Source organism: Micrasema longulum, unplaced genomic scaffold (genome assembly GCF_059751315.1).
Source record: "Micrasema longulum isolate JH-2025_06_02 unplaced genomic scaffold, ASM5975131v1 h1tg001521l, whole genome shotgun sequence".
In the NCBI taxonomy this organism is placed as follows: domain Eukaryota; kingdom Metazoa; phylum Arthropoda; class Insecta; order Trichoptera; family Brachycentridae; genus Micrasema; species Micrasema longulum.
The window spans coordinates 43986-59495 of NW_028278704.1; the positions used below are offsets into that span (position 1 = coordinate 43986).

The 15510-nt window shown below is 32.4% G+C and overlaps 1 protein-coding gene across 4 annotated transcripts in view; it reads right to left on the reverse strand.

The window, feature by feature from the left end:
- The window catches only part of LOC148275056 (galactokinase-like), a 30789-nt gene that overhangs the window by 2088 nt on the left and 13191 nt on the right, over positions 1-15510 (reverse strand). For 2 of the 4 annotated variants that reach the window (XM_088236211.1, XM_088236210.1), the window contains exons 3-9: positions 10521-10722; positions 9623-9749; positions 6346-6471; positions 4437-4618; positions 4236-4351; positions 2320-2478; positions 1521-1592 (exon numbers count right to left, since the gene is read on the reverse strand). In XM_088236211.1, the coding sequence (XP_088092337.1) occupies positions 1521-1592; positions 2320-2478; positions 4236-4351; positions 4437-4618; positions 6346-6471; positions 9623-9749; positions 10521-10722 (984 nt within the window). Of the gene's footprint in view, positions 1-256; positions 1593-2319; positions 2479-4235; positions 4352-4436; positions 4619-6345; positions 6472-9622; positions 9750-10520; positions 10723-15510 lie in introns of those variants that run through there. The other 2 variants (XM_088236213.1, XM_088236212.1) reach the window with 1 other exon arrangement.

Here is a 15510-nt window from a genome sequence, read left to right on the forward strand (position 1 = left end):
GTTAAAAAGTAATCAAATATAAAATACATATTAAGTTTATAAATATTTGACACGTATGTATGTCATATTCATTAGTAGGAATATATTTAATTTTAAATATACATATTAATTTTTGGTTCATTGGTTATTGTTGTGATGTCAGTAATACCTATTTCCTATGTACAACTAATGAGTATGTTGAACCAATATAAATAGTAAGTATGATTGTTAGTAAATATACATATTAAGTCTAAGTATTTTTTTTTAAAAGACAAAATTGATTGTTCATTCAAATGAGTTTATTTAAAAATTGGCAACCATTTTAATTAATATTTATACATCAAACTTAACAACAGAACATAAAATATAATATTATTATCCTACAAAAATAATCGAGCAATGTTTGTTTATTTTTAATTCAATATTAACTTATAGTTATGTTTTGGTTACAGGTATGATAAAATAAAGTCTACAACAAAGCGCTCAAATCTTATGAGATTAATAATAAAAATTACATAGAAAGAATTTTTATGATAATAAGGAGAAAAAAATAGTAGCAAATAACAACAGTTCCAAAATCAATTAACACAAATAGATTTTTTTTTAATCCTACAGTGAAATTTCCAAATTAATGTGCATATTTTGAGTTTTGTCTTCTCAGAGAATCTTCTAATTAATATAAAACATTAATTACAATATGGTTTCAAATGTTTAAAAAAAACTGACACACAAGTAAAATTACTATAATGTCTTATATAAATTTGGCATTTTCTTGGCTTAACAATTTTCCCATGTATAGGACTTGACGAGCCTCTTAATTTTTTTTCCAATGGCACTGTAATTTATTTTATTTTATTGACGCATGATTATCACAAAATGGTAGACATGGTATTATAATAGGTACTTCAAGAACTGTAATGATATACAATTACTATTATGCTTTTATCCTGTTACATTTTTTCAGAAATAATTGGTGATGATAAAGCACTATTTCCTATGAAATTGTGAAGAACCATGCTTTATGTTCAATGAACAGGGTGTTAAAATTTGGAATGTCAGATTTTTTATTATATCATAAGTAGACTAACTGTCTTTAATTCAATAGAAACAATTATTTTTTTATGTACTAATATTTGGTTCTCAATATTTTGTCAGTCAGATCAAAAATCGCGTATAATTTTAAAGGCAGAATTTCACACAACATACATTTTTACTTTTATTTATTTCTAAAAGTAAACACATGAATATAAACTTACTGGAACTTTCTAGTTTATTTAGATATTTTAATTTTACTATTTGCACCTTTGTTATTATAGTCAATGATCGACATAAGGCAACTTTTGATAAATCAGTATGATTTTGTTATTTCATCTTGCTACCCTCGATATTATGCTTTATATCCAAAAAAAATATCTCCAACTTAGCTAGATATATAATCGAGAAACAACTTAATTTATTTAGTGATAAAAGCAGCCATATTTGAAATGTCTTAAATCCTAAGATAAAGAAATGATTCTAGCTTTGTCAGCTGGTGAACATACGTAGAATGTCGGTTTTCCGGTGTATTTACTGGTTATAGTTTTCATGAGTTTCTCCACAGACGATTTTTTTACCTAGAAAAAATGAAACAGTATTAAAGATAAGAAGCTAAGAATCGTTCAGTTTCCTCACAGAGAAAGGCTGAGAGGTACTAATATCCTACTGCTGTAAAAATAAAAAAAGCATGTACTCAATCCCATTTAAAAAAATCCATTTATAGTTAGAGATTTACATATTTGCATATGTACATATTTGATCATGCCATTCTCAACTCAATAAAAATTTAAAGGGTGGCCCCTGTTGTATAATGACCAAGACGCTTGCCTCACACACAAAAGGTTCCGAGTTCAATTATTGTAAAGAATACAATATTTCAATGTGATTTTTCATAAGCCTGGGTATTCTGTACAATAATTTATCACTGTAATTACATTAATACAGGCAGTCAGACAGCTGCCAATTTCTTCATTCTATGATAACTTTTGCCCGTTTCGAGTTTTACCCTCTTTTTTTTTTCAAAACACTACCAAATTTTACTCTGAGTGAAGGCCAATGATAATAAACAGTCTTTTTCGGGACTCGTTGCAAAGAACTTGTTAGTAGAAAAAGAAACCTAGGACTTACAACCCCAACTCTCAAAACAATGGGAAACTTCATATTATGTTTGTTTAGTCAATATAATCACATTGACGATAAAATAAGATATATTGAGTAAAGTTTAATAGTAATTTCACTTGTGAATATTTTGTTTTTGAAGTCACTTGGTTGTGTATTGAATCAATAAAACAAAATATTATTTACCAGTGTAACGGTGCAACCTCCAAATCCTCCTCCAGTCATTCTAGAACCGTAAACTCCATCGACTGACCTCGCAATATCCACAAGGGAATCCAATTCGGGACACGAAACCTCAAAAAGGTCACGTAATGAATTGTGAGACTCATTCATCAGGTTTCCCATCTACCAAAATAATAAACACAATTTCATCTGCATCTTCCATAACCTTATGTAACCTCTTGATAAGTTATTATTGGAGGTCAGCATAAATCTATTTTTAGTCATTACAAAAAATATTATTCAAAACAAAATGTTTTGTACTATAACTAGTTTTCCGATTACAGCTGATTTATATCCAATTTAATTCTCTTGCATAACCGATAATTGATCATATCCTCCACATAAGTAATCTAAATGTTTAATAATTGATCTATACAACATTTTTATTGAAAAATCAAGGTTAGTGAGTGAAAATTTAAGAGCAGGCGTAGTTTGGTAGAAAGTTTTTTCCTAATAATTGGCTTTAATTTATTGGTCGGTAGAAAGTAACAAAGCGCTATGACTCACAGCATATAAAATACTGCACCATGGAAGTATTATGGTGTGCAAAATACTCTAATCCAATTTTCCCAAAAATGTACCCTATGAATATTTTATTTCCTAGGTTCAAAAGGGCCACGATTACAATTGGAAGTTAATGGAATAATCTTCAATTGTCTAATTAATTCGAATTATCTGTGTGAAAATATTCATAAATATTAAATTTTAAGTATTTTCATCAGCAACTTGTACAGGTCACCCCCCCGTTAATTGTGGGGGATATGTTCTGGGCATGGCCGCGGTAAGTAAAATTTCACAATCAACAGGGGATTTTTCACAGAACTTTATTGGATATTTTTCAGTCGATTCTGCACTAGCCGATTCGCCAATCATTTTAAGGCAATGGAAGTTCGATTGTTTTTTAAACCGATCAAACCAACCTTTGCTTGCTCTAAAAACATCTCCATTTTGAGATTTTAAATGATCCCAAAGATTTTTAATTTTGTCTTTTTATTGTATAATTGATCGCACTGTAGACTCGGCAGTTTGAAATCCCTACCTACAACTGCAAATTTACCCCCATTTTCTATAATTTCAATTAATTTTGGTTTCTTTTCTAAAGTCACAACATTGCAAAAAATATTGCATTATAACAAATCCGCACTCGCCGGATCGCAATCAACGGGGGGGGTTACCTGTAATTGAATATTTTTCGTATTCATATCCCCTCTTTCCCACCTGCTGACAACCCTTAAAAAATAGAAACTTATTAGTTTTAAAAATATATATATATCGTCTCCTACAAATTGCTGTTTACATGTGGACAATGATCGGATCCTGGGACATTCATTCGTTTACACGTGGACGTTGGGTATTGTATTGTCCATGTGTACTTAATAGAGTACATAGTACTACATACTATATTTGTAAATTAATTTATACTATTTTTAGCTAATTTATGCACGTGCCTTACAATGATGCAATTGGGAAGACTACGTAATAAATAAAAAAATGTTGCATTGTTGATAGTACATGGGAGAATGAGGAAATTCAGTGATTTTTTTTATTTGTTAATAGACTATTAAACTAAGCCAAAAAAAAATAATTAATTTTTATGTATCGTATCATCGTTTTATGTTCTTCTCTGTCGGTTCTGACGATTGGCCCGTTCAATTACTGTAAACTGGAAATATTCCACAACTTTCTTATTATGGGTTGATTCATATGAACTAGTGATGTCGTTCAAAGCAGTTTGTTTTTATTATTTTTAGTACGTTTTCAAGAAACTTTGCCTTACAATTTAATATTCTAATTTTGACCACAAGTAAGAAAACATTTTTTGTATCCAATTTCCCATAGGTCTGAAGTTCCTCATTTACTCGATTAACTTAATATCTCACCTTTATCAAATCATGATCTTTCAAGGCCTGAGCAGCTTCGATGGTCCTGTCTATTTCTGTTATCACATGCTTAGCTCTATTGATAGTCACCTGATCCACCTTAAGATTGGTTAAAACTGGAAAATAAAAAAATGTTCATAAAACACTCGATGAAAATAATATGTGTCTGTGGTAAAATTAATATCCAACTACGGATTTTACCTTCAAGGTCTTTCATTTTAACGTTTCTCAATGACGGTTCTCCTAAAAGAGTAGCTGCGTTCTGGCATTGTGCTCTTCTTTGCGGATATTCACTGCCTGTCAACTTGTGTTTTACATTTGAATTTGTGATGAGAAATACAACATCTTTGTCATCTATAGGAATTAGAGTGGTGTCCAAAGTTCTGCAATAAAACACGTCTTAGTATCATATCGTGGGTATACAAGGAAAACCGGCTAACTGCAAAAAGCCAGTTTTGCATAAATTGAATTTTAAAGTTTGGTTGTTCATTAAAAATCAAGTTGTTTTTTTTTTTTAAATACTTTTTGTTTATTATTCATGAAACATATTTTTATACCTTACAGAATTTATATGAAATATAAAGCAACAGAATTTTGAGAAAAAAAATAATTAAGTAAGATTAGAAAAATAAAATCCGCATTTAGCTGATTTTCCTTGTGAAGAAATTTGTGCTGGTTGAGTTAGCTGGCGACATTTTCTAATTGATTTTGAGTTGTATCAAATTCAACACTGTCTTCATTTTCAGATCATTTATCACATTAGGGGAAGTGGAAAGACTCTTTTACCAATGATGGAATTCTTCGGGAATGACTCCTGTTTTGCATAATTTTAACAAGTCTTTTTTTACACAGATTTTTGCTGTAGGAAGGTTTCATTGAGGCAGACATTTTTACTTCAATGAAAACTAGCTAAACTCATTCAGTAGTTGTTTTTACTTGAAATAAAAACTTTGGATGTGATATTGTTTTAGTAACGAAAACCAGACAAAGACACTTAACCGGTTTTCTTTGTATATTCATTATTAAAAACATAAACTTCAATTGAAAAATAATCACTTAAAATCGTTTAAGTGATTTTCTTTGTAAAGATTTGAGAAGAAATGCTATATATACGTTTTTACTCGCTGTACAATTGTCTGAAACTCAGTTAATGGCGGTAATATCATTTAACCGATCATACCTATAGATAGATGATAAAAATTTGAAGTTAATGGTATTCATAACTAAAATATGCCAAAAACTTAGTTAACCAGTTTTCCTTGTATACCCACGATATCTTCAATTACTTTGCATGAAACCACTTCAGCGCTGCTATTCCGAACACTCTCGCTGACGTAGAAAAAGCTTTTATAGTGCGTATTTATTATGTAATTTACTAAACACGTACTATAAAAGCTTTTTCTACGGCCCCGAGAGCGTTTGGAATAGCAAACCGGGAATATTTTGACATTGTCAGAATTTTTGTAGACCAGGACTGAATTCAACCCCCTGGGGGGTCATTAATGTTAATATAATACAACAGAGATGCACAACATTTTAGAGAAGATAATATAGAAGTCTAGGTATTTACAGGGCTCATTTATTTAATTTTATTTTTTGCACATAGTAAACATTGATTAATAATAAAAATAACGTGACCTCACACGGGTTATTTGTGCCGTTATGACCTGTTGTTGGCTGATAGGCCTCTCCTACACATTGTGTAACATTCACGATTCTGCTACATTTGAACGTTCATATTCCTTAAATTCTTGCTTTAGTTGATCTTCATGAAGAGAGCTAAGTTGTGTGAATGTAAAGGTAGCGAGGTCTGTATGCAAAGACAGCGTGATATTATGACGTTCTATTCTCTCTGCCGGTGTAATGGTTTGATTGTTTTTGTTTTTCACACATCTTATGTTACACACACGCTGATTGTTCCGACTTTCGACATGTCCATCTCCAAATATTTGTTGTATTTGATAATGCCGTGTCCAGGTTAAAAAACCATAATTTAAATATACCTAATAATTGTTTTAGTTATTAATTTGCAGTTATACAAATTAGTAGCTAAAGTAGAGATTTCAATAGCCAATTAACATAAATAACAACAACAATGATAATATCTTACTTGCAATCAATCAATAAGGCGTGTTTTTCTGTTGCCATTGTTGAAATAAACTGATCCATAATTCCACATGGCATTCCAGCAAATTCATGTTCTGCTCTCTGACAAATCAGAGCTTTATCTTGTGGCCTATAAAAAAAAACAAAAAAATTATAACGAATATTAAAACATAATACACACAGATATTAAATGAAAAATCTTTTTCCAACAAATAAACCATCACGCCGCTGCGTAAGCAAAGAGGATAGAACGCCACAACACTTTGTCTTTGTATACAGACCTCGCTTCTTCTCTGCACTCTTTTGCTAGATCATTTTTGCTCCGCCTGAGCTGCAATCAACTTATTCTGGCGCATGTAACTGTTAGTCCAGCTGTGTTCATTTAACACACACATGTACAGATTTGTGGTTTATTAGCAATTGTACTCAATGATTTAGTTGGTCATGCCATGTCTTTCTCAGTCTTCCTCATTTTCTGCATCTGTCATCATTCGCATCATTAATCTTTTTATACGTTCTTTCCCTGTCCATTCGCTCTACATGTCCAAACCAATGCAGAACTTCTATCTTGAATTTGTCGATAATGCTTGTCCCAACTTTAGGATATGAACATTTGTGCACCTATTGTACATAGTTTTACCACACATTCGCCTGAGAGATTGCATTTCGACGATTACTACATTAAATTAAATATTTAGCAACCCCGTGATGTAACACTTCACGTATGGGAGTTCTGGATCCAATTCCTTGTGACATCGAAATAAGACTTTTTCTAACTTGGATCTTCAGAGCTATAATTCACGCCTGTAAATTTGGTTGATCACTGTTAATCTTGAAATGGCAATTTACATGTTGATAAAAAGTTTGAATCTGTATCGAGTAGAGGTCGAGTCAAACTTAGATAAAAAAAATAGCACGGTGACCTAGAAATTGTATTTCAAATGATAATTTTGAATTTCACATTTCTTCGACCTACCAATCAAAAATTTAGTTTGCACCGAGCAGGTAAAAAATTTTGGCTCAATAATTGCGCGGTTAATTTAAAAATAGCATTTTATAAATTCATTCTAAATTTCACAACTCCACGACTTACCGTTAAAAAGTTCGAGTTTGCATCGAGTAGAGATTGAGTCAAATTTGATTCGAAAATGTCATAGTTTAACTACAAATTTTATCTTTAATGACGTTTCCAAATTCTACATCGCTATGACTAATCGTTTCGGAGGAGATGCTTTACCGGACAGATAGACAAACAAACACACATACATATTTTGTGTTTTATAATATAGATTTTGTAAGTTGTTTATAATCAACCCCAAACTTTTGGCCTGTTATGGCAAACAAACATATCGTCGTTACGCCGGAAATAAATGTTAAGAAACATTAAAAAAAAATTAAAGGCGATAAAGAGATCGCATTTCAACAGCATGCAGCCTACTTTTATCCTCATTTTTCCAATTAGTGTAACTACTGTCCATACATTCGACATCAGGACTCCATTGTGATTGGCTAAATTTGTCTCTTATTGGCTCATCTAAATCAATACTGGTCTAAGAAGTAAGACTTTTTTCGAAGTATTTATGAGCATGTAAATGTAAGTCAATGTGAGTGTGAAACCTTTTGTATGTATATGGGTGTGTTAATATTGTCTTTTCAGCTATATTATTAAATGGGAAATGATTAATGAGGATCGCATATAATCCAATTATAGATTGTTAGGATAGGGAGGAGTAAACTATATCAATATGGCTAGAACATTAGCAAACCATTTTTAATATTGAAATCTTCCTCAATTATATTGATTGCCAAAAAATATAGCCAAAATATACATATTATTATGTGATACCTACATAGTAAATACTAGTCTAGTACTCTTTCCTCACTGTTTCCTCAAGTTAGTGCTTTTTTGACCATTAGGTTTTTTGTTATTACAGTAGAACTCCCTCTATCCAAACTCCAGTCATCCGGATTGCCAAATATCCAGATCGTTGTCAGGAAATAAACAATAAAGAAGTTTTGATTTTAATTTAATTGTGTAATTTACTTTGCTGGACATGTTTGAGTTAGTTTTCAATTTGATTGCAATTCGCTGCATTATTCAAAAATAATATTTTTCATAAACAAAGTTAACTTCTTCTTCTTCTTCAGCCTTGTTCTATCAACTGCTGGATGGCGGCCTCTTCCAAACGTCTCCATTCCTTCCTATCAACAGCTTTCATCGTCCACGTTTTACCTGCAATAGAAGCAATGTCGTCAACCCATCTTTTCTGTGGCCTTCCAACACTTCTTTTGTTTGCCCATGGTCTCCACTTTATTATTCTGGGTGTCGACCTGCCATCATTTTGTCTCGCCAAGTGTCCTGCCCACTGCTATTTCCATTTCGCTGCACGATCCATGATATCCACGACTCTGGTTCAGCGTCTTATTTCTTCATTTCTTACTCTGTCTCTTAGACATACACCGAGCATCTGTCTTTCCAAGGATCGTTGCGTGCATTTTAATTTCTGGCTACTTTTTTGTGCTACAGACATGGTTCCTAGTCCGATTTTTGTCACTAGCAATATGCACGATTCATATACTTGTCATTTTAAGCATATAGGGACTTCTTTATTTTCAAAAATATATTTTAGTTTGCTGAAAACAGCCCAACTTAGCCCTATTCTTCTTGGTAACTCCGCTATCTAAACCAGAACAAAGTAAACTGGCTTTGATCGAATGAGTATATTGGTATAAAATAGGTAATATTCACACGTAACATGAAATTGACAAAATTTCTGTCAACATATTTTGACCTAATACCATCAATATTATTTTATTAATAATACACAGAGACCGGAAAAGGGAACAATTTGTTTTCAAAAGTGCTGTTGTATAATTGGCACAATAAATTATTGTATTTGTTTTAAAAATAAACATTATTAAAATTGCAAAAACAAAGTAACATCATTTCATCACGCAAAAACTTAAAAATGGCGTGCACATGAATAGAAGAATAAAATGACTAATCAGTAATAAAGGTATAGAAACATCTAGATTGAAGTTTTTAACTTTGTAGTTTTATTTTATACTTGATCTTATTAGCGTCCGATCCCGGGACAGTAAGTCGCGGTGCCAGCAAATAAAAGCAAAGACTCTAGGAAATCATTCATAAAATGGACCTTTTGAATATGTGTTATCATTTATTGTGAACCTTTGTTGAATAATATTTATAATGGCTCTTGGTTTCTTGAAATAAAATAAATAAATTAATAATACAGATTCTTTTTAAATACCCGACTCACTTGGACTTGAAGTTGGTCAGAGCTTCTAGGAATGTAAATGTGGCTACTTCCAATGCTGCGCTGCTGGACAATCCTCCTCCGAGTGGAACTGTGCTGCATATTGTCGCATCAAATCCGACTAAATCATCTTGGAAAAAAAACTTCATTATTATAAATTTAAAAAAAGAACAAAATTCATGCCTGTGAGTGCCTGCCAAAATATTACATTCGATACCTAGCTAACATTACCCAAGTAAAGTGCTCCTAACACATTTTCTGCAACTGAGCTATACCAGCGTCCACCTAGACCGCCAGCTCAACCCACAATCTGCGCTAGTGTAAGCAGGAAGGTTTCTACACCACACCGTGCCTCTAACAACAGCGGGTTAGTGGATTTGTGCAGTTTTCTGAATTAATAGTCCTCCGAATGGACACCTCGTCCACGTCATTTACAAAAATGTATATCAAGGTTACCTACATAATAATATTATATGCATGGTAAAAAATTAACAGATATTTATGTTAAACTAGTGTTGATTTGTTTGATACATACGCATGTTAGGATACGATCCGTTGGAAGATTATCTCCATTTGATATTATTTAATTACAGTTATTTAGAATTATGTAAAAAAAATACGCGATGAAGATTACTTACATGAGAATTATTTTTTACTTAGTTTACAATGTTAAGAATAATTTACAATCAAGAGCCTTAAAGATTAAATATCACATATTACTTTGGATGCTGTCGGGTGGAAAAGAGAGTGACCTGTCTTAGGTTCTTTGTTATAAAGAATTTTACGAGCGCATTTTGTTGGCCAGTCTAACATTTTATGCGATATTCATGCACACCTACCTACATAGTAAAATATAACTTTTTTTTTTAAAAAACTAAATAGTAAAATGCTGGGTACTTACTATTGAAGTTAGCGACAACACCTTTGACATAATTGGCCCAATGTGGCAGTCCGGGTTTGAGTGTACTGTTTGTTCCCTTTTCGCTGGGTAGATCAAAGGTTGTTTTTTCGCCCGCTTTCTGATCAACATCCGCCAATGTTGTAATAGTGCAATAATTCTTTCCATTAGGTCTACCTACCACTACTGTCACAAGCGGCAAGGCCTGTGAAAAATAAACAAATTGATTGCTGTTTCATTAGTTCAAACAGAATATATAGAAGAAAAATGGAATTTCGGGTTAGGTTGCGATAAGTGCGACACGTGGAAAGAATGCTACAAGTGGCTCAGAGACCGACACAAGAATAAGTTGCTAGACTGTGTAGAAATGGGACTAGAGCAGGGTAGGAAGTAGGAAGAATAGAAAACTAAGGAAGAATGGAAATATTTGAGTAAATAACAAGAACTCGTGTATTTCTCTTTTTTATTAAAAAAAATACTAATTAAAAATGGGTAGAGATAGAAGCCGATGGAGACCAAATCTTTAGTATATAATGGAGACCAAATGCCAGCCACCGTGGTCTTTGAAAGATTGGAAGGTTATTTGTATTTAATATTTTTGCAATAAAATTTGATTGCTAAAAAAACTTAAAACGTTTTTGTTTAATAAGTTTTATGAAATGTTTCGTAGACAGATAAGATTAGATATACTAGTAAATACTAAATAAAAAAATTGAAAATAAAATATTTTCCCTCACAAAAACCACAACAGGCAAAGAACCTCCCGCCAAACGTCAAAGGTCATTCAAAATTCAAATCTAGTTTTTTTTATATTGCTGCTATTGGTATTTTGTAAATAGTGACGCGAGGAAGAATAAAACTCAAAATGCATTATCGATTTTTTATGTGATCGAACTAATCACTGTTTTTTTATTTGTAATGGTTCGAGAAATGTGTAATCAAGTAGATCAAAAATTCAGTATACACTATTGTATGCTTCGATTAAAATGTTTCTAATGACAAGTAAATAGCGGATTGAAAAATATACATTATTGTTCTTTTTTCGTTCCCCTGGCTGTTTAAAAATAATACCTTCAACTTATTAAATACTTGGATTTGTGACGTTTTTACTAATTTAGGACCTAATAATTTATTTGGACCATTACAAACAAGGTCTAAATGTACTAGAAAAAAATAATAAGTCAATATTAATCTAATTTGTTTACGTCATACAGAGTGCAAAAAAGTAGAAAAATATAGTTTTGTGACCTAACCTTACCCTTGTAGCTATGTTCCGATTACACACCCATGACCTGAATGCTTTTCCAGTCTGCTATAACATTACTTATATCAGGAAATTAAAGTGCATCCGTTATTTACAGAGTAAACTGTAAACAGGAAACATTCACGCACAGCTCGACTCTTATTACAAGCCACAAGCCAACACTAATTATTTTCAAGAAGCCTAAGTACCTACTCATTCTGTAGACCCCATCGCACACGATATTGTTTTTGACTTATGTTACAGCAGTTAAAATCAAAATTTGTGCTCTTTGCGAATGAAGTGGTTTGGTCGGACGAGTCGGGGCATCGGACGGTAAATGTTTATTTTATATAACAATTATACAAAAACCCTTACAAACCATTATTAAATTCTACAATTTGTTAGATATAATTATGTAGAGGTATTATTTTCTTTTGCTTTTTAGATGCTGTTTTGCCCCGGGGGCAAAATATGACTTTTTCTTGTTTTTTTTATTTCTTTGGGTAATATTTATCAATCTTGTTTGTCTTGCCATTGACATTAGAGTGGGCCGATGATCTATGAAGTTTTTTTTTTTAGACATCAAAGTAAAAGGGGTCTAAAAAGTTGCATTTTGGATCACGTTAAATGTAAAAATTATTTGAAAAAATATTCCATACGACTTTTGGCCCTCAACCGAGGTTTGAAGTTTACAACTGCCTAAACATTTTGTTAATTATCTATATTGATAAAATATTTTTTGTTAGTAAAGATATAACCAAATCACATTACAAATTCGATCATGTTTTAAAACTACGGAAATGCAAAAAGTTTACACTCCGCGGAACTGATTCCGTTGATCGCCTGGCTAATATTGCCAAAAACAATGGCGCATTAAAACAATGCTACCCATTTATTACAAAATAAAGTGCAACTCACGCCCTTAGATGCTTATTTAATAAGGTTTAATGCACATTATAACATTTAATTGGACTGATTTTCTTACTTAAATAAGAAATGACAACCGGTTTAGAGCAAAAAATTGACTTTTTAGAAAACTTCAAGCTTTGGTTGAGAGCCAAAAGTAGTATCAAATATTTTTTGCATTCCGAGTAATCCAAAAGGCAACTTTTTAGACTACTTTCATTTAAAAATTCGGAAAAAAAAAATCGGCCTACCCTAATTGGCATATATGTTTACACTAAATGCGGTACTGAACGTATTGTGTGCATTGTTTATTGTTTGTGAACCATAATAAATATAATTAGATAAACACTCGACTTGTGTTCAATTCAACATAGGTTCCGGAGCTTATCTTGCATTTGGTGGGAAATGATGTTTTCTTTGTATACGCTAAGCAAATGTGAAGCAGTGCGAAAGAGCGCGACGAGCAGCTTTGAATTCAGAATAAGCGGCTCTACTACGCGCTTTGCATGGCAATATTGTTCGATAATTTTTAAAACCCGATTTCAAATTCGCGTTATGTGAAGCATCGTCTTCATTTAATTATAAAAATTTTAATTTGTCTGTAGTAAATTTCAACCGATCTTATATTCTGTGAATGTCTACGAGTACCATTGTTTTTTGCCATATTTAATTACGTAATATTTTGATCAAATCGAATCCGAGATTCATAAATTTGACCAACTATCTTACGTAGCGTTGGATTATCCATAAGCCTTTAAATTTATATTCCCAAAACCATAATAATTACTGAAGTTAGGTTATAATTATGTGAACTATTTCTTTACATATTACAACAGAGATGGAGCACATTTAGAGAAAGGAATATGAAAATCCAGACATTTATGGGGTTCATGATCTGTCATTGGCTGATCTAAGGCTGGTATAATTCCGTGGTAAGAAGTCGTTTGGAGTTTAGTTCCATTATTTGGCCACCACATGAGGCTCGATACTCTGTGGTGGTGGAGAGAGTGCAGAAAAAACTTCTGCGCTATCTGTACCTAAAAGAGTGTGGATATTATCCTTGGCTCTTCCCAACCGACTTTTTACTGGGGATGCTAGGCTATCAGTCATTGTGGAGGAGGAGGGACGTTCATTTGGGTGTTCACTTTTTCCAGGTGATCAGTGGTCGCTTACATAACTCGAAATTCTGATGGATATAGGTCTGTTCGTACCTGATAACTATCTTCGACAAAGACAGCATCGATTGTTTTACCTACCGCGATGCACAACCAACCTGCCAATGGTTATGCCGGTTGGTAGAGCAATCTTGCTATTTAATCGCATCGCCTCGGATATCGACATATTTCACGACAGTGGGCCTTCCCTTAGGAAAGCACTTTCTAACTTTTAATGTTTCTTTTTACATTTTGTTATATTATTTTAATAACATAACTATCTACTGTAATTTGTGATCTATTATTGTATTTAGAATGAATTGGGTCTTTTTTCTGTAATGTTCTAAATATCTGAATAAATAAATGAAAATGAAATTTAAAAAATAAAAAGAGAATACGCGGTCTGACTTTTCTTTATACAAACGTATTCCCACATTTTCTTCCTAGATAAATGCATTAGAGCGGTGATTTTTTTACTCAATAAAGATATTTACCATTTGCGTGTCTTTACTGTTTTGTTTTTTCTATAAATTGTTTCTCATAAGAGTTAGGACCACGCAAAAACATAAAAAAACATATTTTTTTCTGCCGTTTTCGGACGCACGGTATAGAAATATGATAAATAATTTTGAAAAACGGAAAAAATACCAAGATAGAAAATTTTATTCTGATTCTTCATCTAAAAAAAATGCAATCGGTTTAGTTTTGGGGTGCGGTAAACGGGACAACGAAACCAACGAGATTTTCTTGATTTGAGTTAAGCATAATCTGCTCGGCGTGCAGTTGCCTTTTTCGCACAATCAAAAATCGGGTAGGCATTTGCATTAGATGTTCGAATATGGGCAGAATGGTGAATGTTACACAGTGTGTAAAGTGGCCACTTAAACCAGCCATTGACAGGTCATAAGCCCTGTAGATGCCTAGACGTCTATATTACCTTCTCTTAAATGTTCTTCATCTCTGTTGTAATATGTTAATATAAACTCCCTAATATAAACTCCCCATGGAGTTGAATCTAGTCCTTGTCTACAAAAATTTGGACAAACTCAAAATATTGTCAAGAATTTATTGTTTCATAATTGCAGTATTGATTCTGCTATCGAACACTTTATTTAGATCTAAATTTACTCTTCATCGTGACGTCAGTTTCTTCAATTTTCATCAAGAGAATGCACTTTTATCAGCTGTATCAATTTCTTTAGTGATAGATAGGTAAGCACTTAAACCTTTTATGTAACTTATTGTGTCAATAAGTGGTGGCCATTTTATATTAACTACACGATCTTGTTACTTTAAAAACATATTTACTTTTATATTATTAGGAAATAGTATTTTTTTAAATTAATACAATATTGAAGCAGGCTCTCAAATAGATTTGTAAAAATGCTCGTTCTAAGGAACCTGCTTTGTACTAATATTTTAGAACAGCTAGCCTGCCACATGCAGCACATTGCATTTAAAAGTCTGCTTGGTGGTGCCCACATACAAGGAACAAATTCACGTTTTCGAACGAAAAATGTTACTCGAAGAAGCTCTCTGTAATCTGGTAGCACTGTCGTCTTTGTGCCAAAATAAAGTTATCCTGAAGTACATACATAATACGTTATTTGTTGGATTGAGGAAAAAGAAAAATCGAATCTCAAATAAGCAAACCGGGAATCGTCCACAACTCTCTTATTAATAATATGAT